Source organism: Varanus komodoensis, unplaced genomic scaffold, assembly GCF_004798865.1.
Source record: "Varanus komodoensis strain SLA01 unplaced genomic scaffold, ASM479886v1 scaffold13_1, whole genome shotgun sequence".
NCBI classification, from domain to species: Eukaryota; Metazoa; Chordata; class Lepidosauria; order Squamata; family Varanidae; genus Varanus; species Varanus komodoensis.
Genome location: NW_025335408.1, coordinates 9,861,654 through 9,889,266, shown reverse-complemented (window position 1 = coordinate 9,889,266; position 27,613 = coordinate 9,861,654). Strand labels below are relative to the sequence as shown.

General features: G+C 39.0%; 1 protein-coding gene across 1 annotated transcript in view; it reads left to right on the top strand.

The window, feature by feature from the left end:
* Nucleotides 1–20,438, top strand: part of ASZ1 (ankyrin repeat, SAM and basic leucine zipper domain containing 1) — a 29,891-nt gene extending 9,453 nt beyond the window's left edge. The window contains exons 5-13 of the mRNA XM_044423074.1: nt 8,885–8,996; nt 10,124–10,258; nt 12,210–12,334; nt 13,169–13,244; nt 13,472–13,528; nt 14,552–14,664; nt 18,009–18,114; nt 18,666–18,779; nt 20,286–20,438. Of these exons, the coding sequence (XP_044279009.1) occupies nt 8,885–8,996; nt 10,124–10,258; nt 12,210–12,334; nt 13,169–13,244; nt 13,472–13,528; nt 14,552–14,664; nt 18,009–18,114; nt 18,666–18,779; nt 20,286–20,438 (991 nt within the window). The remainder of the gene's footprint in view (nt 1–8,884; nt 8,997–10,123; nt 10,259–12,209; nt 12,335–13,168; nt 13,245–13,471; nt 13,529–14,551; nt 14,665–18,008; nt 18,115–18,665; nt 18,780–20,285) is intronic.
* Nucleotides 20,439–27,613: the final 7,175 nt, after the last annotated feature.

The window sequence follows — 27,613 nt, the reverse complement described above, 5'->3', positions numbered from 1 at the left end:
GCCCTGGTCATCTCCCTGTTCCACAGTTCGACCAAAGCCTCGACAGGAGCACCAGTCTTGTCAGCCGGAAACTCCCCCAGGGCCTTCAGGAATCCATCCGGATCCATCCGGCTCCGGGGGCGGACCCACACAATCGGATCCGCACCCTTACAGAGGGAGAGGTTGCTTTCGAGCACAAACCTCACCAGGAAGTGATCTGACCATGACAGGGGAGTCAAACATAAATTGCTCACCCTCAGATCACCCTCTTCTTGCCCCGTCGAGAAAACCAGGTCCAGAGTGTGTCCACGTTCATGGGTCGGGCCGGAGACATGTTGAGACAGCCCTATGGCCGTCATGGAGGCCATGAAGTCCTGAGCCGCCCCGGTTAGACCAGACTCAGCATGGAGATTGAAGTCCCCCAGGACCAACATCCTGGGGGTCCTCAACACCGGGTCTGAGACGGTCTCTGTCAGCTCAGATAGGGATACTGTTGGGCGGAAGGGTGCACGGTACACCAACAGAATCCCCAGTCTGTCTCGTTCGCCCAACACCAAGTAGAGGCACTCCAGCCCCGCCCTCGAAGGGACCGGAAGTCCCGTGAGAGAGATGGAGGCTCGGTAAACCAATGTGACCCCCCCTCCCCTCCCCTCTGGGTGTGAACAGTGCTGAACCAGATACCCGGGCGGGCACAGTTGAGAGAGGGCAACATCCCCCCCCCCACCCAGGTCTCCGTTATGCAAGCCAGGTCGGCCCCCTCATCCACAATCAAGTCATGGATGAGGGAAGATTTATTATTGACCGACCTGGCATTGAGCAGCAGCACCGTCAGGCCTGAGGGGCGGTTGACAAGGCTACCTGGCACCCTCTGGGTGGGGGAAGAACCAGAAAGAGGGACAGGTGTTAGCCATCTGTCCCTCCTTCTTCTACGCGGACACGTTAAGCCCCCACTGCTGTTACATCTATTGCCCATGACCACGCCAATGGCAGCGCCCGCGCGCTCCCCAGGAAACATAAACATGTTTGAATTTGTCATTTTCTTTAGTAAATTATACTATTCTGGTTTTTATTATATTCTGATGAGCTGCTGTCATCAACCTTAGTACTACAGTTTAGTATTAACTGTTTTTGTGTGAACTATGCTTTACATAAGACGTACAAAAGTCTTTGTGTAAGTTAGCCTGTCATGTTAACAGCTCGATCTTGTGACTGTTAGATAGTAGCTGTGCGTGAATCCCACTTACAACCAGTATAACAACAAACATGCCAGCTGCTTCTCTAAGGTAGTAAGAAAAGGATTTTGCGGGACTTCTTGAGGAAGGGGAAAGACCAGCATCACCAAGATATGCTATTCTGGTAGCAGCCCTGCCCTGCCTGCCTGCCTTCCTTCCTTCTTTGAAGCTCTGCACTTAGGTGAAATTCGTTGTCTAAGATTGCTGCAAGGTGAGAGAAATGCTGAGACAGCTTTTGCCTTGGCATTCTTCCCACACTATAGGATGCCTATAATCTTTCAAGTTCACAGGGTTATAAATATCCCCACAGGATTGTTTAATACCAGTTTGACTTGTGCTGCTTTATCATAAACAAGATTCTTGCACTGCAATCCATGCTTGCTGAAATATAAATCCCATTAAATTTTGCGGCCATTCCTAGGTAAATGAGACTAGGTTTGCAATCTTGTATTTACTGTGCCAGTGCTGGGCCAGAAATGATCACCCATACCACCTCCATGTATTCCAGAGCCTTGTTATTTAATTGAGTACCAACTCTCTGCATGCATAGTGGATAAGAAAGAGAAAGAATGAAAACAGATAACAAAATTCCTGATTAAGAGTACAAGATGAAAGGAAAGATAGATTCACACAGCACATTAAGCCACCCTGCAAATAAGCTAAGCAGTGTGGGTTGTTCATGGGTACTTCTTTGATCCTGCCATTGATATCCCAGGGTACTTGGCAGCAAAAACTGTCTTGGTCTTTTCTTCCTGCTTCAATTGCAACCCCTTTACTGTTGCTGCTACTTTTTCACTAGATCTGCCAGTTTGCCCCTTCAAAATGTTTGAGCAATACATTAGAATGACTGTCACTGGTTTACAAGTATGTTTCAGAAAAATATGCAAATATTTTTGTAATTCTTATTTATTAAATGTTTGGTCACTCTTTTGGAAGTATGCAACTCCTGCTAATCTGATTCCTAACCGTTCCCTGTCCACTGTTTTGCTGAATGTTTCCTGTCAAAATGCAGGAAGCAGTATCCATGGACATTGATAGATCAAAGCTTAGAATACATTAATTTGTTACTTTGCATTTTACTTGATGGTTGGACAGCTTGTGAGACAGAAAGCTGTGAATGAAGCTTGATTAGTTTTATTACTACATTTATATCCTTGCCTTTCTTCCTCTTGCAAGGAACCTATGGAAACTTTCAGGGCTTTCCTATTCTATGTTTTATTCGCACAACAACCCTGTGAAATAGGTTAGGTTGCGAGTCTGAGTCTGTCACCTAGTGAACCTCACCACAGATAAAAGAGGATAAAAGAAAGAGGCCATTGTAGCTGGAAGAAAAATGTAGAAAGTGAAATGGGAAGGATAAAAGTAGCAGTTTAGTGGAAGCATAGGATTTGTTAAGTGTGAAAGCAAAAGGGAGAAGAAATGCTAGGAAATGAATAAAGATACTTAGAGTGCATATGTGTTACACTTAAGAAGAGGCAGACACACCTCTAGAACCAGTAACTGTACTTAACTAAAGCAAATCTGATTTATGGAACTCCCTGCCATAAGGAAATCACTATGATGAAGTATTTAGTGATTTTCCATGGGGGGCTAGATAGCAGTGGAAAATGTTGGTAAGTGCCAGCTGTTTATGCCTCACTACTTGTGGTCATTTTGTGATTACCTTTGTCCCTTTGCTACCATATTTTGAGTAGTGCATCTCAGTAACTTTCAACCTTCTCAAGTTATTCCTGAAAGTTTAAGAAAATCTAAGCACTATGGTGTTGAAAGCAATTCACTAATCAAGAGTAGAAGTACTAGATTGTTTTCTTGCCAGTGCCAAGTAAAGTTAGGAGGGGAAATCAACTACAGATACCTTAATGTTGAGATGTGGATTCCATTGTATTTTGGACCTTTTATCTTTGGGAATATGAAAGAGGAATGGTGTATTACATTATTTTAAGTATGGCCTTTTGTTGTTGATAACTTGGTTAATGTTTGAGATTTTTAACCATTTGCTTAACATTTAACAGAAAAAAAATTATTGCTGCTGATAAGATAGCAATGACTGTGGCCTTGACTTTATCATTTTATGATACTTAACTTTGTCAAATGAGATTTCAATACATGTAGAAAGCCTGGGAAAAGAGTCACATTTATGCTTTGGATAATAAATTTTTACTATAAATGGCATCAGAGCAGTCACATAAAACTAATATTATACTATAGTACAAGCTGTATACAGGAAAGAAAAAACATCTATCAACTTGAAGGATTTAAAAAAATCTACCTGTACTTAATAATTTTTCCTTTTTTAGAGTTCCAACCACAGAAACCTAACTGAAGTTAATACATACTTTTTTAGGCACATTTTTGGTGCACACAGATGTCAGGTAGAGGCGATTCTACAGTTTCTCCACTCCACATACTTCATAAAGACCAAAACCAATGTCTAATAAGCTGACATGCTTTGAGACAGGACCACTTTTAATGCCTGGAGAAGGCTTATTAACATCAAGGAAATGCACTAGAACATGCTTTGTTTGAATGGCTTTCTTGTGCCCATCCAGGTCTTTTGAGACCTCACAGGAGAGCTCCCACTCCTTTGTGAATTAGTAATACTGAACATCTTCATTAGTGGATGCTGTACATGACAGTATCTGCCTTTTTAATGAATGCATGTCATGTTCATAGTGACCATTGTGACTTGGTTATCTTGTCATTTGTGTCTCAGGGTAATAAGAATTACTTCTTAAGGTTTTTACTGTTTTTAAAGTTCTTAATTCTTATTTCTAGGGTTTTATTTTAAATTAGTGTACACTGTTGATAGCTTAGATTAGATGGTACATGAATGTTAATAATAATTCTCCTTGGTTTTAGAGAAAATATTAAAAATGTAAATATGGATCAAATCTATTGAAGACACTCCTTTCAGGAACAAATACTGTTAGGCAGATTTTGCAAGTGATTCTGAAGCTCTGAGTAGAGGACCTTGGGAGTATGAAACTTTTCCATTCAAGGTCTTGGGCTAGGAAGAGAGAGAATAGTAGAAGTGAATGATGGATTATACAGATGCTGTTGTCATGAAAGGTGTAATTTCTTGGACCATGATCTGCACATCTGTGAAGAAGGACTTTTAGCAAGAGGTGGCTTGCACCTCATGGAAACTAATGGTAGGATTATTCCAAACCTGATTAGGAATGCTTTAAATTAAATCTTTCAAGAAAGGGTAATGAGATTGCAGAAGATAGAAGGATGTCAAGTACTAGTGACAGGAATATGAGTGAAACTGGGACAGCAGTTTCACTAATAGTGAAGCAGCCACTAATACGCAAGAAAAAGAACCATGGTTCCTACTATACCTATACTAATGCATAGAATATGCGGAATAGAACAAACTTGAAATCTCATTAAAGGAAGGGTAATCTGATTAACAGACATTGCTGAAACCTGCTGTGATGAAGTACATAAATTGAAATATAGGAACTGAAGACTGTATCTGAGAAGGGAAACTTCAGATAGTCAAGGAATCATAGCCCCAGAGTAAAGTGGTAGTATGGGATCATCTAAGCACTCTGAATTAATTAAAGCCTTCATGACCAGAAGAATTGCATCTTTGGGTACTAAAGGCCCATTTTTTTTTCAAAATTCTTGAAGGTTAGATGAAGTAATGTGAGACTAGAAGTGGGTAAAGTTGTTTCCATCTTGAGAGAGGATTCAGAGAATTATTGACCTGCCAGCTTGTCAGTAAATGAAATAGTTATAGAACAGATTGCTAAGGAGTCAGTTTATGCTTTTGTTTGTGCATATCTTTTAGCATTAAAAGGTGTCAAGATTTGAAGCCAGAACACAGCTCCCTCTGGTGACAAGCAGTGCACTTCACCCTGCAAGTGTCTGCAGAACCTGGTGCACATCTGTAGGTGCTTGTAAGGATCAGAGTCTGTGCAAATCATGCAGTGCAGCTGGGAGCTATGGAAGTCTTTCTTAATTGAAAGGTTGCAAAACTGTCTACAGTTTATTAGATAACCCATCTACTTAATCTGCAGAAAAAGAGGAGGTGAAAGGGAAATGTACCTTGATATGTGTAGTATATTTGATACCTTACCTGTAACTTGGTTAACCATAAAAGAAATACGTTCTCTGTAAAAGTGTCACTTTCAGTTTCTGTCTTGTAACGCTTAAGATCCATGCTGCAATGCCTGTGTCTGTATTTATGTAGACTCTTAGCCCAACCTACCTCACAGAATTGTTCTGGCGATTAGACTGGGAGCAGGTAGAGGAGAATGGTGTGAGCCACTTTGAATTTGTATAAGAAAAAAAACGGGATATAAATCTGATAAAATGAATATTTACCCTTAACAGTAGGGCATTGGTTGATTTCTGAATATAATATTTGATGCATTCAAGTTGAAAGTGAGCCACGGTTTCTTGTTTTTTGTTTTGCTTGGAAAATAATTACTAAGTATATGATTAATTTTTACATGACAAGAATTATCATAGTTTTCATGCCTTTTTGGAAGTAGCAGTAGAAAATTGATATCTTAATTCCTGGTGATGTATTGATCAATTTGGAAATGCCTGTTTAATTTTATGAATCAAATTGTCCACTGGTTCATAACAGTAAGCTGTATGAATTGCACTATGGTACCATCTGTCCTGGAGAACAGTGACTGCACAAAATAACAAGAGAAAGAGTGTTTGTAGCTATTCCTGTCTCAGTGTTTTGCTTGCAGGTGCTTACTAGGGTGCATTGTAAAGTCAGTTCTGTGTGTTTACTAAATATGGTGCAGGAGCTTGATACAAAAAGACATCATAACTGGAAGTTGTACACATCTGTAATTTTGCAGCTTGGATGGTGCAGGTAAGTCCTGCTGAGGTCAATGGAATCTACTCACTTATAAATGATGATATAAACTTGTATCAATGGCCTGATAAATTAGTGGAGCCTGTTGACTCCACAGTGTGTGACAGTGTCTTCCATGCTGTTTGCAAACTTTCATATGTGTGTAACTTCCACTTTTAGTACCTGTTAGTCAAACTGATATTCTGGTACTAAATTCCAGAGCAGAATCCAGTGAGATGCTTAGCAGATTCTGTTCACAAGCAGTGGGCCTTGCTGATTCCATTGCACAATAGAGATTTAACATTTCCCAAGAGAAACCTTGAAGCAAACAGTAACTATTTGTTTATCTGGCCAGGGCGACTTCTTTTATATTTTATATTTTTATTTATTTTATATTGTTAATTTTAATTTTATATTGTTATTTTTGTATTTTATTGTGTTTGTAAGCCGCCCCAAGGCTTCGGCAAGGGGCGGCATAGAAATGTTCTAATAATAATAATGTTTCAATTGGGACAGGCTGGTGAAGCTCCCATACAACAGCTCCATTGACCTGCCTCATTCTAGGACACAGCATTTTTGCTTGTTTTTAGTTACCCAGAGACGTGCTAAATCTTCATTCTGCAAGTATTGGGTGCTGCTTAGGAATGGGGATTGCCAGGGCTCAAGAGAATCAGTGGAGGTGCCAGTGCCCAAATGTGATGAGTGAAAAGTTACTGTAGATTCTGTGGAAGTCATCATCCTACTTTTGTCTATTGCCTTCTTGCAGCAAATGTAATCCAGAATTGAGTTATTCTCGGGTAACCTCTTGTTGGAAAAAAATTCTTCTTATCCTAGGAGAATCAGATCTAATAATATGATGGCTTAACCTTTCTGGCATCAGTGTTTGCAACTTCTAAAGTATATGTCCTTCCATCCCCACCTCTTCCATCCCCACCTGCCTCTTGATGTCATTTCTCCTTATCCATATTCAGTGGCTACACTGCTAGTTGTTTCCCCTCTTGCTTCATGATCTCATTAATATTTGAAAAGTTCTATCAAATTTCTCCCTTTTCTTTTGGTTGTAAACAGTTTCTTCATTTCACTGTGCTTCTAGTTTTTCTTTATACTCCTCCAACAGTGGTACCAAGAAGTGCTCATAATACCTTACTAGGTGACATTTTATCACCCTTGAGTAGAATAGGCTGACATCCCAGTGTTGGGATGATGATTCATTCCTGTGCGTAACAATTCCTATTGTTCATTGTACAGCTACATTTTATTGTTAGCAACTGACGTCTCAAGTATATTGCTGTAACTTTAAAATGCTAAGAACATCAGAGCTTCACCAGGTCATATCAAAAGTCCATTTAGTCTAGCATCCTGTTTCTACAGTTACCAGACAGTTACTTCTGGAAGCTCTGTAATCAACTCATAAAGAAAATACGTCTTCTCCTGCTGTTGCCTTCATCCCAGTGACTGGTATCCTGTGACTGGGAGGCTCTGTTCAGTTACCATGACTAATAGCCATTGTTAGGGCTGTATTCCATTATTTAGCTAATTCTGCTTAAAGCCATTATACTGGTTTTTAGTTAATTATATGAAGAAATACCTTGCATGTATAAAATTATTTGATCCAGAGCCAGGCAACTTACTGGTCCATCCTGTTCTGTTCCATCTGCACTGCATAGGTCTCCAGTATGTGTTGCAGAAAGCATCTCGAGTTATTTATATATCTTAATATTTATATTCGACCCCATTCCCATGTGTTCTGGGTTTGAGAAACTGGTAATTGATCTTGAGTTCTTCTGCATCCAGTGAACTTATCTACCAAATAAGAACCACTGATCTATGACCTTAGGTATAGTCTTTTACAGGCTGTGAACCTTTTCACAGATTTTTTCTAACTTCTCCATACATGAGTAATTGTATAAGCTCATTTTATGTCCCTTCTTGGTTGTATTCTACAATTCTTGTTCTTTATCTCATTCTATATTTTGGCATATGTATTTCTAATATATTTAAGTGTATCATTTAAGCAAGAAACAAATTTACATAGGTGTAATCCCATTGTTAAGTAGATAATTGTCATTTTGGAGTTTTTAATAGAATTAAAGTTACTTTAAACAGTTACTTTAGTTTAGTCATTTTTAAGTAAAACATTATTACACTTTTCTGTAGATATTCTACTGCAGAAATGTCATCTAGGAACGAACATTTGAACTCCCTATTTGCTAAGGCAAAGTACAGTTTTCCAATATATGTGTTTATGGTTCCCTCTACTGGTCTGTAATATGACTTACAGTGCTATTTTTAAAGATACTGGTGTTAGGCTTTTCTTCAAGTGAGATAATTTTGTTAATCAGCACACAATAAGTAATCTAGCAAGTTATTGTTTAGACATTCCGAGTATTTATGCATTATTTTAAAGGAAACAAGTAATAAGTAACATGAAAAAAGCAATGGTGTTTTCTCTTTTCAGATGCACTGTTTTTATGACTAATTGTTCATTACTTTCTTAATGATATTATGATTATGAAATATTTAGATGGCATAGTGGGTGATCTTATCAGCTGGTTTGCAAACAGCAACCCTGCAACTTATTCTATTGAACAGTATAGTTTATATCTTTCTGGCATCTGAGGTTTCGGCAAGGGGCGGCATAGAAATGCTATAATAATAAAAAAAATAATATCTTGATATTTCTGTAGATCATAGTCTGATTCTTAAGATGTAGCAGTTGTTGCTTGGATATTCACCATATGTTACTGAAATACAGCTCTTTGTACATAACACTGGTTTAATAACCAAATGAAGAATACCTGGTTTGGGAACACCATCTCTATTTTAACAAACACTATGGACTTTTCATTAGGAAGAAAATGACACCACTAATGTATGCTGCTCGTGAAGGCCACCCTCAAATTATTGCTCTTCTTGCTGCTCATGGATCACAGATAAACATCCAGGATGAAAATGGTTACACTGTAAGCTTCAGCACATTAACCTATTTATCTTCTTGTTTTTACAAATGTTCTAAGTATCTTAGCAAGACAGATTTTAAAGATGGCTAAAGTGTGCTTCATCTTGCATCAGTCACAATTTTTGTAGCTCCAGAAAACTGTTGTTTGTCTCTATTGTTATCGTTTAGCTTTTAGATGAGTTAGAGGAAAAGTCTTAGCATGTAAGCATATGGCTTTTAGGCATTGCCTAGATCAGGGGTGGGCAATTAATTTTCCTATGGGGCCACATGAGAAACTTTGACAGTTGTTAAGGGCCGGACCAATACACTTACAGCTCTGCTCAATATATTATTATTATTATTATTATTATTATTATTATTATTATTATTATTATTATAATAACATTTCTATGCCGCCCCTTGCCGAAACCTCGGGGCGGCTTACAACCCTATAAAAACAGTAAATGAAACATTACAATGACACAGTGAAAATATGGAGCACAGAACAACACTATTTAATGAATATTCACAAAAACATTAATATTACATGAAAAGCAATAAATTCAATTCAGTTTAGCAGATTCTGCAAAATAAAAGCAGTGCAGTTGTATTGTTTGCATCTATATTACGACGATATATATTTGCATTGACTTTTAATTTGCCAGTGACCTCATGCGGGCCAGTCAGGGTCAGCCATCGGGCTGGATGTGGCCCGCGGGCCATACAATGCCCAGGTCTGGCCTAGATGGATATTGTAAGCCATCCAGAGATGACAGTGATGGACAGCCTACAAATTTTCTAAATAAAATAAAAATAAATAAAATACAGGAATGACAGGAGTCGCAGCTTTGTTTCTGGAGTAGAGAACACATATGTAGAAGGACTTTGCTTGACTTACCTTTATGAAGCTGTTACATAGTTTCCAAGATTGCTTTTCAGCACTGAATACCTGTACAATACAAACAGTTGATGGATGCACCATTCTTCTCCCTGTTCTACACCATCCGCTTGAACTTTTATTACAGGAATTTAGATGCTGAGGAAATGATATATACACATGTTGCAGGTTGAGTGCAAATATTCGTAATTTACTCCTTTTGAAATTGCTTTTCTTCACTTTTAAACAGTTTATTTATTTTTGTTTTTTTACAGGCATTAACCTGGGCAGCACGACAGGGACATAAGAAGGTAGTGTTCAAGTTGCTTGAGCTTGGAGCTGATAAATCAATACAGACAAAAGATGGACTGACACCAGGAGAGATTGCAAAGAACAATAAGCATTCAGAGGTATTGTTCCATATGGAATGTTAAGACTTAGGTTTAAATGTTTGTATTCTTACAGGTTTGCTTAACTTTCCATTCATATGTTAGAGCTATTATTATGATTTAGTATGATGCATGCAGTCATTTCACCAGCGTTGTGTAATATCAAGCTTATCAGCAACATGTCTTGTTTTTCAAATGTCCTCTGTAGATATTTTTAGGAATAATTTGTCAAAGTAAATATTAAAATACACCTTCATTTGCTGGCTATTTGGATATATACATTTGAGTAATGTTTCTTATAATGAAGATGTGTATTTCTATTAATGTGCTAATTTAGGATAAATAAAAGTAGGGTCAATCACTGCATCAAGCAAAGTAGAAGGAATACTGAAGCTGAATATATTTTGATGAATTGTGTATTCAGGTTAGGTATGTGAAAGCCCAATTTTTCCAGAAAAAATTAAAATGGTGGATTTTGAAAAAAAAATCTTTAGAATTATGAATAAAATTTATAAGACAAAGTGTTCAGTTATTGCTACACTACCTTGACAGCTCCAAAACAGAACCATGGAAAATGGTTTTTAATCCTCTATGTAAGATTGTGGTGTAGTTATTTTTTCAACTCCTTATTAAGATTATTGATTTAGCATGGGCTTGTTTAGACAAAGAAAAAGTTTGACTTTATTTGTTGTGTTATGATGAATTTTATCTATGGCTACTAGTCTGCTACCTCTGGTATCAGAACAGGGTGCCTATGTATACCAGTTGCTGGAAAATTTGGGCAGGAGAGATCACTGGTACTCATCCTGCTTCTGGGATTCTAATGAGCAATGGATTTTTCCACTGTGAACAAAATCCTGGATTAGATTGCTCTGATGCAGTATGGTTTTTCTTAAATCCTTCCATTAGGTTGCAATTCTGTGCATGCTTAGACAGAAAAAAGTCCTAAAAGTTGCAGAAATACGCCCTTAATGTTTATTTTTGTAGGTAATCTAGGGATGCTGTGCATCATACTTGATTTCTCAACAAGTCACCTTGTATTTCATGTCAAAAAAGGAAAGAAAAAATGTGGATTTTTGATAGTTTAGGTTATTTTAGAGTCCTCTGTATATGAATTTGTTCTGTTCGATATTTGAGTAAGCATTGAATGTATATGTAAAACCCTCATGAGGAAGACATGTTTTACCACTCGCACCACATGCAACAAAGTGTGGCTTACTCCACTTGTTTTTCTTAAAAAAAACAAAACAAAACACTTTTGATGTTTACTCACAAAATTATTATGTTTGGTATATTACATTTAAGTTTACTCTGTTCAGGCAATAATGAAAGATTCATTGTGGTTATCTGTAAATGTTTTTAATTTTAAAGATTTATGAGCAAGTTTTACAGAAAACATTTTATGTTCCCAAAGTAACTTTAGGTCCTTAGAGAATGCTAAAAAATAAGCCTTATGTATTTTTTAGTTTTTCCCTATATTCCCATTAAAAAAGGGGGATCCCCTTTGTTGCTTCAGATTTTTCAGAAATGTTATACCTCTATGCACACATGAACTACTTGCTCCATTAAAAATAAAATGAGGTAACTGAGGGGCAGGTCACAGACAGAGTTACACGAAAAGACCTGAGAAGGCAGGAGAGCCTAATAAAATGGATGTTAGCTATTCGAAACAGTCGTTTTATCCTTAGTAATACTTTGGAGAGATGAAACAGCAGGTTCCTTCCTGATACAGAAAAACTCAATGTGATATTAATGATGGCTGAGTAAATGTCCCTTAAAATGGCCCTTGTACCAGAGGATTGGAGAATGGCCAATGTAACACCATTTTAAAAAAAAAAGGAATCCAGGAATCCAGGCTAACTGGCTGGAAAATTCTAGTTGCACAACTATTTCCAGGTATGCAATTGAACATACTCTTAGATATATCAAACCCTCTCCCTGGTTTAATATTTTACATTTTTTATTCTTTTAGCTTTTCAGTTTACTTTCTTTGACAGCACATCCTTTCCCAGGAAAGTTTCAGAACCTAACTAAAGAAAAGGCTATTCACAGACTTTTGAAAGCAGTACCTGATGCGGTTAAAAACAATAAAAACAGGTAAAGAAATATAGTAGTAACTCTAGCATAAAGAAAATAGTCTATGCAAGTTTTATCTGCTGTGCAGTTTTTAAAACTTGGAATTAGATCTAAGATCTACCTCATGTGAGTAGAAGGACTGGACTCACAGAAATTTCCTTTATGTGTTTTCTAGCCCCCCTACATCCCACAACTTATTCATTAAGGAGGGTCCCTCAGCCACCTGTGTAGTACTTTTCAAAGGGCCGAGGAGCTGCCATGGGCAGGGAAGACTGTTTCCCCTAGTCCAGTTGCATGCACCAAAATGTAATCCAGTCCCTGGTCTCTAATAAGCAAGAGGATACATGCAAGTCACCTTTTGAGGTTCTCTCTCTCTGTACTGAAGGACCCCTATCGAGCTGTATCAGGGTGAGGAACATCTTCTGGGGTGGGGCAGATGACTCCCTAAGTGACCTCACCACTCATCATCTGGTCTCCAAACAGATGACTGGTGCTCCAGCTGCAGATGAACATTCTGCGCAGGCTGCTGCCTTGCTGGGGTGCCTTACTGTGTTACCTGTGTTCTTTGGTCAGTGGTGGCATGTCCCAAGTTAAAAAGGAGGTGACTTGAAAGTTGTTTGCCTCTTTGGAGTGCATCAAAGCTTAGAGTGACTTAGTCTAGACTCTCTGAAATGCATGGGACATGTTAGACTTTCAATGACTACATTTTTTACACAATGTTAGTGTTAATATCATATTTCTATTCGCATTATGGTACAGCAGCAGCACTGATATACTGTTTTATTTTTATTTGGTTTTAATACATGTTCTGATTATATGTATTTTTGTAATAATGGAACCAATATATGTGTGTAGTTCTTATGCAGCTTTTGGTGACCTGGAAGTGCTTTTACATGGTCTTGGGCTAGAACACATAACAGAGATTTTGAAGGTGAGATTTCTTTAGTGGAAATATATGGATAGCAGCATATGTTTTTAATGCATGTAATTACTTCAGAAGATAACTGTTAAGAGTTAAGACTCATGTTGCCTTTTTAATAAAGGTCTGTTTTATAGGATATAAACTTCAGGTGTATTCAGAATATTAATCTAGGTTAGGTGGAAAATGATTTTTGATTTATGCTATTGTTTCTGAGAAAATAATTTTGTTTTATACAGGAGAAAGAAATAGTTTTAAGACAGCTTTTGACCATGGGAAAAGAAGACTTTATACAGGTTGGCTTAGTACCATTTTCGTTTTTCACTTCATATGACACTTTAATGCCGTTTCATATCGCAGTATTGGAAAAAAAATCTGTTTCCGCTGTCTTGAATTCCTAATTTCCTTCTTGTTGTAGTGGAATAGATCAGACTACTCCAGGTGGTGTGACAGAAATTGGGTGTGATTATCCATTTAATTTTAAACAGTGTTATAATTTTCAAGGCTAAAAAATTCTTTAGTGTCAGTAACTAAAAATACTGAAAATAATATTAGTTGAATGGAGACTGTTCATTAACATTGAAAAGTGTATGTTTTCATAAGAAGAAATGGAGAATGTGGAGCCATCTAAATTGATGTCTAGTCTCAAGAGATGTATACAAATGTAATGCATCTGAGGAATTTTGCACATTGCCCAGGCAGGCGATAGGATAGGCAGGTGATAGATATGGTCTCCCAGGTGGCAGCCATGCACCTAATTTGCAAAACAGGAGGTATCTGTATTTGTTGAGTTACTCATAGTCAAACTAAAGAATTTGAGAATGGACATTTTTCTTGCCTGAAAGTCATAGTTCAACCACAAGGAGGCACCACTTGTACAGTCCCTGTACCCAGAAGGATTTCTTTCAGATGGGTTTGGAAATGAAAGTACAGCATCATTGTGTACTTTAGTCTTATGAGAAAACATGGGTTAGTTTTTTAATAAATGGCATAGATAAGAACACAGATCTATTTACAGTGTTTTATAGTATTTCTTTATGTTACCTGGAATTATTTAATATCTTTTTCAGCATTTTCTTTGGAAATTAATTGGAGCTTTTTTACCCATGGCCTAAAAATATTTAAGTAAACACAAAATAGAAACATTTATACTTGCTTTGGGGGGGGGGGGTTCATTTTTATTTTCATTTCCCTAACTTGATAGAATTAAAATAGAAGATGCTCTCTAGTTTGCCTCTTTTGTAATTAAAGTTGGAGGAACTTTATAGTATTCTCACATCCTCTGAATTCTTCTAGAAATGTTGTGTCTTCTCATTTAGATTGGGATTATGGATGCCAGTGACCAACAAAAAATCTTAGATGCTGCTAAAGAACTGCAGATAGAAGAAGTGAAATTGGAAGAGTTGCCTGGAATAATAAACTTGGAAATCAGGTAAAATACCATTTTTGAACAGATGTCATGACTGATTCATTGAAATGGTATTTGAAAGGGAAGAAACAAAAATCAAAATTGCTAGAGTTGTTAATGTGCTGGATTAGGACTGAGCAGGTCCAGGTTCTAGTCCCTGCTCAGCCATGCAGCTCATTGGGTGACTTTGGGCAAGTTGCTGTCTCTCAGCCTAACCTACTTCTCTGAGTTGTTGTAAGAATAAAATGGAGAAGAGGATTATGTAAGCTGCTTTGTCTTTCTTGCAGAGAAAAAAGTTGCAGTGTAAACAAAATAAATAATTATTGGTGAACAGTCAAGAGGGTTCAAATCATTCTGCAGAGGGTGCAATTGCATAATATTAAATGGATGTTTGCAATTAGCTTGCATATCATGTTGTTAGCTTCTATATAGCCTGGAGTGCCTGATCCTGCCTAATAAGCTAAGCAGGGTTGGGCCTCGTTAAAATCTGGATGGGTGACTTAAATGTTGTGAATCACCCAGAGAACTTCAGCTACAAGCAGTATAAAAATGCAGTGTAATAATAATGCTATATGGATGGCTGCATTAAACATGCTTAACTTGCAGTATATGCATCTGTTAAAAATTGCTTGGAATTACATATACTAATATACAAGTGGAATAAATGTACAGAAGAAATATATGGGAATTGTGCTATCCTGTAGTATAAGTAGAAGTGCTTTCTCATCCAGTGCAGGGAGACTTATATCATGGGTTAATTCCTGTCACTGCTCAGGGCAGGCAAGCAATACACAGCGGGGCTTTTTGCATTGGTCCTGGCCTCTGTGGCTCTTCCCAGCCAATATAGCTCTTGTCTCCTTCTGAGAAAGAACTCTTTCTAGTTTCTTTTTCAACAAAAGCTACTTTTACTACCTAATTCTCTTTTCCTGTTCTTTATCTCCACAAACTTCAGAATTCTTCCTTTTGTATGCCTTCTCTACTTTAAAGAGAAAGCGAGTGCCCGTACTCCTGTTTTTCCTTCTCTTTGCTTCTTTTGCTACAAGATGACTCCAACAAACACGCACTTAAAATTTGAAAAGTAATAATAATTCACATGGTAATTCAGACCCTAACTGATGCTTATGAAGAACCTCCCCTGTTAAAAACAGAAGCATTATTGTTTGGCACTTTTTCAAGTCAAAGGATTCTACTGGGAAGCCTGTAGTATTCAGGCAGCGCCCCACTGATGTTGACATCATTTCAGCAATGACCATTATACAATGTGCAGCAGCTAGAGACCAACTGTGACAGAATGGGAAAATATGGTTTCCTGTCTTCCACTTGAGAAGAGTTCAGAGTAGAGATCCAGCAGGCATCGTCAGATATCCATTCTCTTCTTCCAGGTAAATGAGTAAGCAAGTTCCAAGGGTTTTTCCAGGTTCTAAATGGAGATACCAGAGATGGAATCTGGAACTTTCTGCATGCAAAGTAGTTGAAGTGGAGGTTTGGGGAATTCAAAGCCAAATCAATAGAAGAACAAGTAGAAGCCACAGCCAACTATGTCTTTTGGGTGTGTTAGAATGTTTGGCAGGAACTACTCTTTTCCTCTCTTCTGAGAAAGAAGGAAGAGGAAGCCAAGGAAGACAAGGAGTTTTTATGCCCCTTTCAATATTCAGGAAATCGAGCCAGTTCCAGATGAATTTCTGGTTGGATGGTGCAAAACAAAGCTTAATCTTGATTTAAAAAAAACTTTGCTAAACCCATATATACTCAGCATATTCCCACCAGGCAGTGGCTGCTACAGCAGTTCTTTCTGTACTAACACTCCTTTCATGGAGACCTGCAGGGCAGCTTCTTACTCTTCATGTCACATATTCATCAGACGGTATACACTGAACAATTGTGCTTCACTTGAGGCAGCCTTCTGGTGTAGGTATTTCAATATGTTCTTCCTCAAACATAGATTCTGCCAGCTTTGGGATACACACTATGGGAATGATAGCTTTTATACATATCCTGACAGATGTTTCCTTGCACTGGATGGGAATAGAAAGTTATCATAAAGTTCCATTCCAGTGCAGTGCACAGGAGACATCTATACTACACCCTCTGGCAGCCTTTCCTGTCATTAAATATGTTTGTCCAAAGAGAGTTTATGGATCTCTAAGAGACAGGTGATTTTATTTTATCTCCTAAATTTTGTCTATAGTTTCATGTTCCATGTTTTGGCTCCTTAATCTTGGTTAGAAAAGATCTGAGTGGGAGGAACCACAGAGGCCAGGGTGGCAAAAAGCCTGTTCACATCCTCCTCGCTTGTCCTAGATAGTAGTAGGAATCAATCCATGATAGATGTCTCTTGCATACCAAATTTGTAATACAACTTCACACTGATTATCCAACTTTCCATTTTATTTATGCATGGTCTGTATATCCAAGCCATATATGGCTTCAGCAAAGATGTGTTCTGGTTAGATTGTTGGACTGGGGACTGAGAAAATCCAGATTCTAGTCTCTACTGAACTGTGAAGCTCCCTGAGTGACATTGGGCCAGTTACTCCGAGCCTAACCAACCTCACAGGGTTGTTGGTGTGAGGATAAAATAGAGGTGTGTAAGCTGCCTTGAGTTTTTCACAAGAGGGAAAAGGCAGGGTATAAATGCAAATTTGATGCAAATTAGCCAGTTATACAGCCATTTGTGAGTTCCATTTTTTATGTGCAAATTCTGGCAGGAAAAGAAATAGTACAATACTGTAGTTCTTGTAACTCTTGGTTCTCTTTGCCAATTTAAACAAAATCACTTGGAATATTCTCCCAAAACTTATGTCAACAAATTAGCAGTTCTTTCAACCATCCTTTCCCATAAAATGACTTACAATTGTTAATGCAGTCAGTTTGCTAAAACTGGAACATACACATGAACTCGAGTTAAGTAGTGCCATCAACTTCAGAAAATGAACCCAAGACTTTTTGATTCCAGTATTGTGATGCTACACAATAGTTACTCTACCACCAGATACAGCAGTTCTATACACAAGAATGCTATCTGTTTTGCTATGTGTTACTGCTGTGGAACGAAGAATGATCTTGGGGAGAAAAAAGTAGCAAGCTTTATTTTATGTATTTATTTAATGGAGTTATATGCCACTACAATCGCCCATATCTGGGCTCTCTGCATTGGTCACAGTATAATTGCTGTCCATAGGAAACAATGCTATTCTCTGCATCCTGTCCTGCACTAGCTATAGAATTACTTGCACATAAAAACGAGTTGCATAGTTAGGCCTGATCTTAAAATCTAGCATTTCATGCTTGACTCTTCTTATTGCTGAAAATGTTTCAAGGCTATTTCTGTATAACTATGTAACTGTTGCCTCATTTTATTGTTACAGTGGTGATGAATTTCTTTCTTTTCTCATGAAACTAAACAAACAATGTATTCACCTTACAACTGCTGTGCAGAGTGTGGTTAATCAGTTCCCTACAGATGCCCACAAGGTATTCACATAAAAACAAACTCAGAACACTAAAGACAAAATGTTTTAAAAATACTTCTTGTTATGTTGAATCTCAGTAATAACTGGAACATAGCAATATTGTATAATAAAATGGTTTATTTCTGCCAACTTACTATAGTGAATCAGAAAATATATAAGATTTTAAAATCAATTTTACAGTATCCAATACTTTTTCATTGACAAATTTAAGCTATATTGTCACCAAGTGATTATATGGCTGACCTGAAATGAGTTTCAGCTAAAAATGAGTTGTATCTAAAAAAGAATAAAAGAGATATTGGTGGTCCTCTAACCAGTTATGCAAGTGTTATAAAAACAGCTAGTGGAAGCGACAGTTAACCTAATAAAGACTCAATACCTTGTGCAAGTGGAATCTAAGTAGTGGATTCAACACTTGACAAGAATGAAAATGGGTTTCTGCAGAATGGCACCATTGGCTAGAACCCAGCATATACAATGGTTCTCTAGCTGGCTCAGTGTTTTTCAAGTGAAAAGTGTTTTTCAAGTGAATAATTTTGTATTTTTTGTTAGTTGGTTCTTGAATGGAGTCCACCTGAAAGCCTTGCTAAAGTTTGTGAAGACCTTATTTCCAGTACTGAAGATCTGAATGGAGAAGCAAACAAGCTAAAAAAGCTAATTCAAAAGGTATATATGATGAAACTGATAGAATATTTAAATTCATTGCCAGAGAATAGGCAGATGTCCTAGCCAGTGGTGAGGAATGGCAAGCGTTTTAGGACCATAACATTTGGAGGCCCTGCCCTAGTACATTGCAGCCTGTATAGTGGAATAAACCATAAGATTGCCATTAGAGCATATTTTAAAAGTATAGTTCAAATGTTTGTAAATCCTATTAGGCCATATTCTTTATATAGGAATGAAAAAGAAAAATGGAGAGGAAATCAGGGAAATAACTTAATTTAGTAATTTAATCTAATTTAAGTATTTAATTTAATTTAATCTGCTTCTGGGAAATACCCTGAGCTCCAGAATCATAGAGTAGTACAGTTGGAAGAAGTCAAGAAGGCCATGGGACCCCCTCTTCATGTTACCAGACTGCCTCTTAGACTGTTGGCTTTCCCCCAGAGTTCCTGTAACTGCCAGTTTGTCCACAAGGTCTTCTCTGTTTTGAATCAAGTCCAAAAATGAAATACTTAAATAAAATGTACCTTCAGTTATTGCCCAATACATTCAGAATAGCTGTTTCTCTAGCTTCTCCCTCCACTTTCTGTAGGAGGAAGTTTCAGCAATTTCTTGAAGGGGCCCTGTTTGGCAGAATTTATCTCCAAAGAGACACTGGGTAAATTGAAGTTCTCCATAACTACTATAACATGCCTCCCTGAAACATTGGCAATTTGCTTTTCAAAGATTTCAAAAGATACTCCACAAACCTTCTATATTCTGAAATACTAGATAATCCCACATAGTGAAGTCCCTTATTTTACCATTCATATATGGCTTGTATACATTAGGATAAACCATGACATGAAAATGTGGCCTTTGTAATGTCTAGGATGTGGGTAGCAGGCAGCTATTATCAGGATGCCAGGACCAGAGTACAGATACAGCTTGGTTTGCAGGCCAGAGGCAAGAGGCACAGGGGTCAAGAACCAGCAAGTCAACATGGTTCAAGCAAAAACAGTCCAAGAGCAGGGCAAGGGTCAGGTTCTAGTATGGCAGTCATGTTCAGGAGCAAGGGAAGGGAGGGTGAGTGCAAATGCCCGGTGGGGCAGGGGCAGGCTGGAGACTAGGATGGAAGCAGGAACTGACTGAAGCTGGGCAGGAGGCAGGCAGGAGCAAGGGCTTGGTGGAAGGACTAGCTGGAAGTCGAAGCACAGATTAGGCAGCAGGACAGCAGTGCAAGAAAGCCTGAGATGCAGCCCTGCAGAGCTGCCAGCTGCACTGCATCCTTGCCATGCAGCTGATCCCTGCAGGCACCTGCAGTGGCGTTGTACTGTGGACACACAGACACGGACCCGGACTGCCTCTCTGCCCTACTTAGAGCCTACCCCAAGCAAGATTGACGTGAGTACTATTCACTGTTCTTTCCCTTAATTCTAAGCCATGTCTGATACTCTGGATGCCTAAATTTTTATATTCCTGTACTGTATTATAGAGACATAACATTTCCTTCTCAATAAATTATATTAGCTGCACGAGGGACAGAATGAGGATCCTTGCCGAATACAGCCTCTGGTGGAAAAAGGCCGGTGGAAGAGGACCTTTTTAAAAATGTCAGTGGTAGCATTGGTTGGATCTGGATGCTGCTTCTTTATCAGCAAGTTAACTTTAAGGAAGAACTAAGCTGGAGTTATACTTAAGAACTTTTTTGTTTTCCAATTTGAACTAGGAGAAAAATAACCTAGATAACTTTTTGCCCATTCATGCTGAATTCTAGAACTACAATTTTATATTTATTTCATTTTATAATATTTATTATTAATAATAATTTATTTCATTATACTATTGTGGCACCCCATAACCTATGGGTTATAGTGAAAGTTCTTTAATTTGCTTAAGTTTAAACTTGGTACAAGGAACCACATGTCACATTTTTCTGATACTTTGATACAACCTTGCAAATAGCATTTAACATTTTCTTTGTATGATTAATCTTGTAGGTTATATTTGCTTATGTAAGTGTATATGTATTTCAGGTATTTGCTAATAACCATACTGGATAACTGATTAACCATTGTTTCTTGAAAAATACTGCCTTACATGTTGATCTACTTCATAAAGTTTTATTCAAAGCCTTTTCTTCTCTGTGTTACTGCACACTTCCAGGGATGCCTGCATATCTCCCTGAGAGTTTTAAAATAACCCTGACAATATGGCTGCATGGAATAGTGTTAATGGGAAAGTGATGATAATGCATTTGCTCCATCCTGTTCTGCCACCCTTGTGGGGGTTTTTTTTAATGTTGGGAATATTTGTGCAAATGTAAAGGGTAGGAAGCAAATGGAGAAGACATTTGGCTTACCTGCAGTAACTGCTGTTACATGGAGGTGATCATATTTTACTTGCATTTACTCACCAGCTATTAAGCATGCATATATTTCCCTTCCATTTATTTCCCAATCCTAAAGAATAGAAATGAAAGTTTACAAAAAGAAAATTGACCAGGAAAGACTGCAAATATTGGACATCTGTACTTGGGTACTTGTTAAAGACAAATATAAATTTTAAAAAAATGACTCTCCAGTTGGTCATCTAGAGGCACTGAAAATTAATTTTAAAAAATCAAGAGAAAGTTAGCAATCAGCATGTAGAGAGAGACAAGGTAGATTTTGCTTCAGAGTCCTCTGAGATATGGCTTGGAGCTAGCTGAAGGACTGAGGCGACGATCAAGCCACAGCAAGCCCATTTGTCCGTTTTGCAAACAACTGATCCAGCATGGCTTCTTTGCAGGGTGGCTTAGCATGAATGCCCTTGGTGTTCAGTAGGTGCCCCTTACATGTGATTAAGGAGAAATAAATTCTTATGCACAAAATACGATTTTTTTCTTGTTTCCTGCTTAGGTACTTCTAGAAGAAAAATGTGAACTATAAAGTGGGTCTAACTTCAGGAAAACTAGGTCCATACCTTTTAACTCATCCTTGTTTGGAAAGCCATTTGTCATTAGTTGAATGCCAGTAGATGAGGACCATTGGCAGAGTATCTGCAAGGAATAATAGAGCAACATATTAAGATTTAATCTTAAATTCAGGCTTCATAGTCTGTTGCTTCAACATGTACAGCAGCAGTTCTGTGCAACCAGCCTTATTAAGGGAACTTAGGGAAGCCTTATTAAGATTCTCTGTATTCCCTGTAATTCAGGCATCTGGGCAGATGGATTGTCTTTTCTGATTTATTGTTTTGCTTATTTGACTATGTCTCTGATAAGTTCCCACTAAATAGAGAACATTTCTAATAGGGAACTGCCCACTTACTCCTTCAGCATGTCCATTCCTTTTAGATGGCTGTGGTAGGACTTCTGGTTGGGATGGCTCCCCGAAGAGCACCAGGCTTTTGAGCTCCAGGACCCACAATCAATTCTGCTACTTAAATCCAGCATTGGAGACCCCTAAAGGTATTTCCTAGCTGATGGAAGCTGGTGTTTCTACGGTGGTGCTGTGGGAGGTGTTTTTACTCCACTGTTCCTGGCTCAATTTTGGCAGAACTTCTGTGGCCTAATGCCCACAAAATCAGGAAGGGTTATGGCAGGAAAACAAGTCTAGACTACCCCCACACACATACACTCCCCCTCTAGGAAACACTGGAAAACATGGCCCCTCCTGCATTTCATTTCAGCTGATGCTGCTTCCTTAAAAGAAGCAACAGCTACCCTTCAGAATGCTGTAGAACAGAAAAGAGGGCTGGTTCAGTCAAACAAAGAGTCTCTTCATTTGAACAGAGAATCTCTGACCTGGAAGATGGAGGGCAAGATGGGCCAAATGCTCTAAAAGCCCTTCTGGCTGAAAATAATATGGAAGAGGAGGTTGTGTGAGATGCGGGGGAGATCCTGCAGAAATAACAAGGATTGTTGGAGTGGGAGTGCAGGAGCCGTGGAATAAGGGCCACCCCACTAGGCTGTGGGAACATTGCTGAGGGAAGCCTTGGAGAAATACGTTTGGAACTTGAAAGGGCACACTGGCCCTGCATCTCTCCCCCGCACCACCCCAGACTGTGTGCATGCAGTCATTGTGAAACACCTCCCGTTTCCTCATGAAAGAGGATGCTTTAAAATGATCATGTAAATGAATGCTCCTGGGGGGACCCAGTTAGACGTGGATCATGATCATCTTAGACTATAAGGAAGCAAGACAAGCTTTCGCATAAGCCAGGAAAACAACACGTGACTACAACATCACTTCCCACCTTTGTTTTCCTGCCATTTTCACTGAAGTCAGTGTGATCCTTCTGTGCATGTGGCCATCTGAAAATGGCTGGACCTACTTTTACATAGGAAGATATTCCAGCAAGTAGATTCTTAAATGGGGGGTGGGGGTGCAGGAGTATACTCTGGACCTTCCCCCCTTCTCCTTTCTTCTTTACTTCCTGCCTTCTCCTGCTTCCCATCTCTCTGACTTTCTTTGCACCCCCATTGCTCCCACCCAGATGCAAGCAGGTGAACCCCACTGCCATCAGTGGGATTCACTTATGAGTGAGACCACTGACAACAAGCTGGCCTGCTTCCAAGTAGGCAAATGTTTTCAGCTAGTGGCTTCTTGGATGATGGGATGGGGGCAGAAGAGTGCTTGGAGAGTACCACACCCTCTGTTCTCCCCCTTTCCTTCCTTTTTTTCTTTCTCTCCATGCCCCTCTACCCCTTCCTTTCCTCCTCTCTTTTATCCCCTTTCCCCCCCTCTTTTCTTCATCCCCTTTTCTCTTTACTTTGTAGTACAGTTATTAGTATCCCCTTCATCATTATCTGCAGTGAAAACATAAGTAACACACAGTGCCATCGATATGCAATGGAGCCCCCAGTTTATTCCTCTCCAACATTAAGAGTTCAGTTGGGCCCTGTTAGCTAACAGGTAAGCTAGAAATTTGGAAATCCCCTGTCTGGAAGTAGTTGGGAAAGACTAATGTTGCACCAAGTGCATACAATATTCTTTTTGATTTTCATCAGTACTGGTACCTTTGCATGTTGGTTGAATGGCTCCATGCCTCTTGAACTGTCTGATGAATGTTACACATCTTGGTGTCTTGTCCTATGTGACCTTTATGTGCATTCATAGATTTGGCATCTGGATGTGCTCTCTGATACTGGTATATTTTCCATTGTATTGTTTTGTCAAGGCCTGCCTGTGGAGCATCAGAGCCTATTTATTCCCTAAACTTCTCTTGTCAACCCAGACCAACGTTTGAGCATACTATGTGGTCCTACTCAACCAAAACTAGTGCTGCTTTCCAGCTTACCACTCCTTCCTGATCACTCTAATGATACCCCTTTTTTCCATTACCTACTTGCACCAGCGTAAGCCTTGTATCATTTGAGCAGAACCACACATGCCCTACCATCACTCACACTGGGCAAAGGAACTGAAATGAAATAACACTGAGATGCTAGTAAGAGGTGGAATTGGCATTAAATGATTCCCTACTCCACTCATCCTCTTCATGCCAACTATAAAACACACAGCACATCATCAGTCATCATCTCCTTGAATGTTTGAGGATTGGGTACACCCAACAAATTCTGACAAGTCTTCACCAATTTCAAGGGCTTAAAAGCTGACATAACTTTCTTACAGGAGACCGTATTTGCTGGAGACCAGCCAGCAAAAGAGAAAACAGTTGCACTGAGGGACTGAATATGTGGAGTTTATGCTAGCGGTGACTCCAAGAAATCAAATTGTGTAGTTGTGCTGATTCACAAGCGAGCCCCAATCTCAGTGCTACACAGGGTTGCAAACAAGGAAGGACAGCTTCTTCGCCTAGTTGTTAAGGCCTAGTAAACACTCAAGCTGGACCTGGTAAACTTAGATTCTTCCTCAGTGTTCCATGAAGGTTTTCACCATCTGTTCCCCATAACTTATGACTTAGGAAGTTTTAAATGAAATTCTAGACCCAGTTCTGAATAGAAGTGCACTTCTGTACAAATTATTCTCCATTGTCTACTCCACTCTTGAGGAACAAGGCCTAATAGATCTATGGCCTACACTAAATTCCAGTGAAAGAGACTATACCTTTGATCATCTGTCCAACAAAACAAAACTTCATTTAATCTGGCTATTCCAGTATATCAAGGCCTGCCATGTCGATGTAATAGCCATCTCAGACCATTGCATGGTTCTTTAAAATCTGGATTTAGGATCATACCGTAAACCTTCAGTTGTGTGAAAACTCAACGACTCCCTCTTGAAGGATGAGCTTAAAATGCAAATGGTCTCTGCATGGAGTGGTTCACCTTTGCTGCTTTGAGGTGAAGGACAGGCGGTACCCTCTTCCATTTCATGTTCAAAAGCTGACTAGTCTGACAGTTGAATCCTTGTACAACTCTGGTCCCCCTCTTTGACACACACCTTAATTTGATCAGGGAGTTTGAGAGTGTCAAGTCAAAAGCCATGCTGTCAGGAAGCCAGAATAGGCACACTAGGCCGGGCTCAGAGCAGGGTTATCCATGGTAGAATGAATGGTCAAGGTTGAAAAACCAGACTAGAATGTGCCCACCTTCTTCAGGAGTAAGGGAATGGTCACATTGGCAAAAAGAGCATGGATCTCATTAATGGCAATGGGGGCAGAGACACTTCTGAAAGGCAGCTACTGGGCAGCTGTGCTAGTTGAAGACAACACTGGTGGGGGATCTTTTGATGTTCAAGCTAACTCCAGTTGGTATTGAGTAGAAGGATGTGGTAATCCACTTCTGAATATTCTTACCTTGAAAACCCTTAATAAAGAAACAATTCAAGATGAAACTAGATAATGCTAGGACAAAACACCCAGGTTAGAACACATTTTATGAGCCACTGGGAAAAGGCAAAGGACAAAGACAAGTAGTATTGTCACTAATGATGCTAGTCAATCAAACCAAAAGGAATTCTGGTGGTCCACACAAACAGAGAAGTGAAAAGAAAGTCTGGATCTGTACATCACATACAGTTGGCTCATGGAACATGAGAATTGGGGCAAACTGGAAATTGTAAGGCAAGAAATGGAAAGAGCATTGCATTACTTGGTGTGAGTGAACTGAAGTAAACTGGAATAGGATATTTGCAATCAGACAAAGTGTTCTACTCTAGAAATGACAAACTTGGAAGAAATGGCATGGCTCTTAGACTGAGGCAAGATGTGGCACAGGCAGTAAGGCCATACTGCCATATAATATCAATCAGAATTAGTGGAAAACCTATCATACCCATCATACAAATCTATGCTCCAACAAAAGATGCTGAAGAAGAAATTAAAAAATTTTGCGCAGGTGTTCTAAAAGAGAGATACTAGAGATCATACTACCAATATATGATGGCTACTGGACCTCATTAAAGAATTTCAGAAAAAGATCAGCCTATGCTTAATGGGCTACAACAAAGCTTTTGACTCTGGATCATAATTTATGATGGTCCTGGAAGAAATGAGTATGCTTCAGCACTTGATTGTCCTGATCAGTAACTTATATCACAGACAAGAAGCTACTGTTAGAATACAGAAAAATAGTTTCCCATAGGCAAAGATATCGGATGCATTTTATCTTCCTATTTGTTCAATTTGTATGCAGACCATATATGGAAAACTGAATTAGAATTGGAGTAAGGAGTTAAAATTAGTGAAAGAAACAATACTTTAAGATATGCAGATGATATTTTACTGGCATGTCAGTAATAGCTTGAAATGATTCCTGATGAAAATGAAAGAAGCACAAAAGCAGATGAATATTAAGAAAACAAAAATCATCCCCACCCAAGTGTTACAGAAATTTACTGTTAATAATGAAGAAATCAAAATTGTGAAAGATTTCACATATCTTGGCTTAGTCATCAGTTCAAACGGAGACCATCAAGATTTGAATAAGACTGAGACTTGGCAGGGCAGCAATGAAGGAACTAGAAAGGATAATCAAGTGTAAGGATGTTTCTCTGGAGATCAAGGCCAAGATCATCCAGAGTATTGTATTACCTATCACAATGTATGGCTGTGAAAACTGGATAGTGAAAAAAGCTGACAAGAAGAAAACTGATGCATTCAAAACATGCTGAAGGAAAGCTTGGTAAATACCCTGGACTGACACAAAGACAAACAAGTGGGAACTTGATCAAATCAAGCCAGACATAGAAACAGAGTGAGTCAGAAGGGTCTCCCGGGCCATCTAGTCTGACCCCTGGCTCCAGCCGGCTCTGCTCACGACATGCCCACCATTTGCATGTCCAGCCTATCTCTGAACGCCCTCACCGATGTGGCCTCAACAACCTTTTCCTAGAAGCAAAACTGACAAAACTGAGGCTGTCATACTTCAGATACAACATGAGAAGGCAAGACTTCCTGTTAGGGAAAGTTGAAGGTAAAAGATGAAAGGGGAGGCCAAATACAGGATGGATTGAATCCGTAAAGGAAGCCACGGCCTTGAACTTGGAAGTGCTAAACAGAGCTGACATGGACTTGACATTTTGGAGGGCTTTCATTCGCTAAGATCACTGTAAGTTGAAGACGATTTGACATGACACATACAATACTAGTGATGGGAAGGAGGCTAGATTAGAGGGCACACAGCTCACTCCTCCTTGCTGCTCAACACCTTGCTGCTTTCCAGCATCTGCCACCTGAAGCTACTGCTTCACTTGTCCTAATGGTAAGGCCAACCTTGCATCTGGGACAGAAATTGAGGTAAGTACATATGCTACACATACTTTGGTTTGTGAGCTACCCTTGAGATCAGAGCATCCAATGGAACACTTAATAATTAGTAAAACGTGTATTATTCTTAAGTGGAGAAGAAAACCACCGGTTTTCCCCTGCTCATGCTACCTCTGTTCCCTAGGGCCATACCCTTGCTGAGA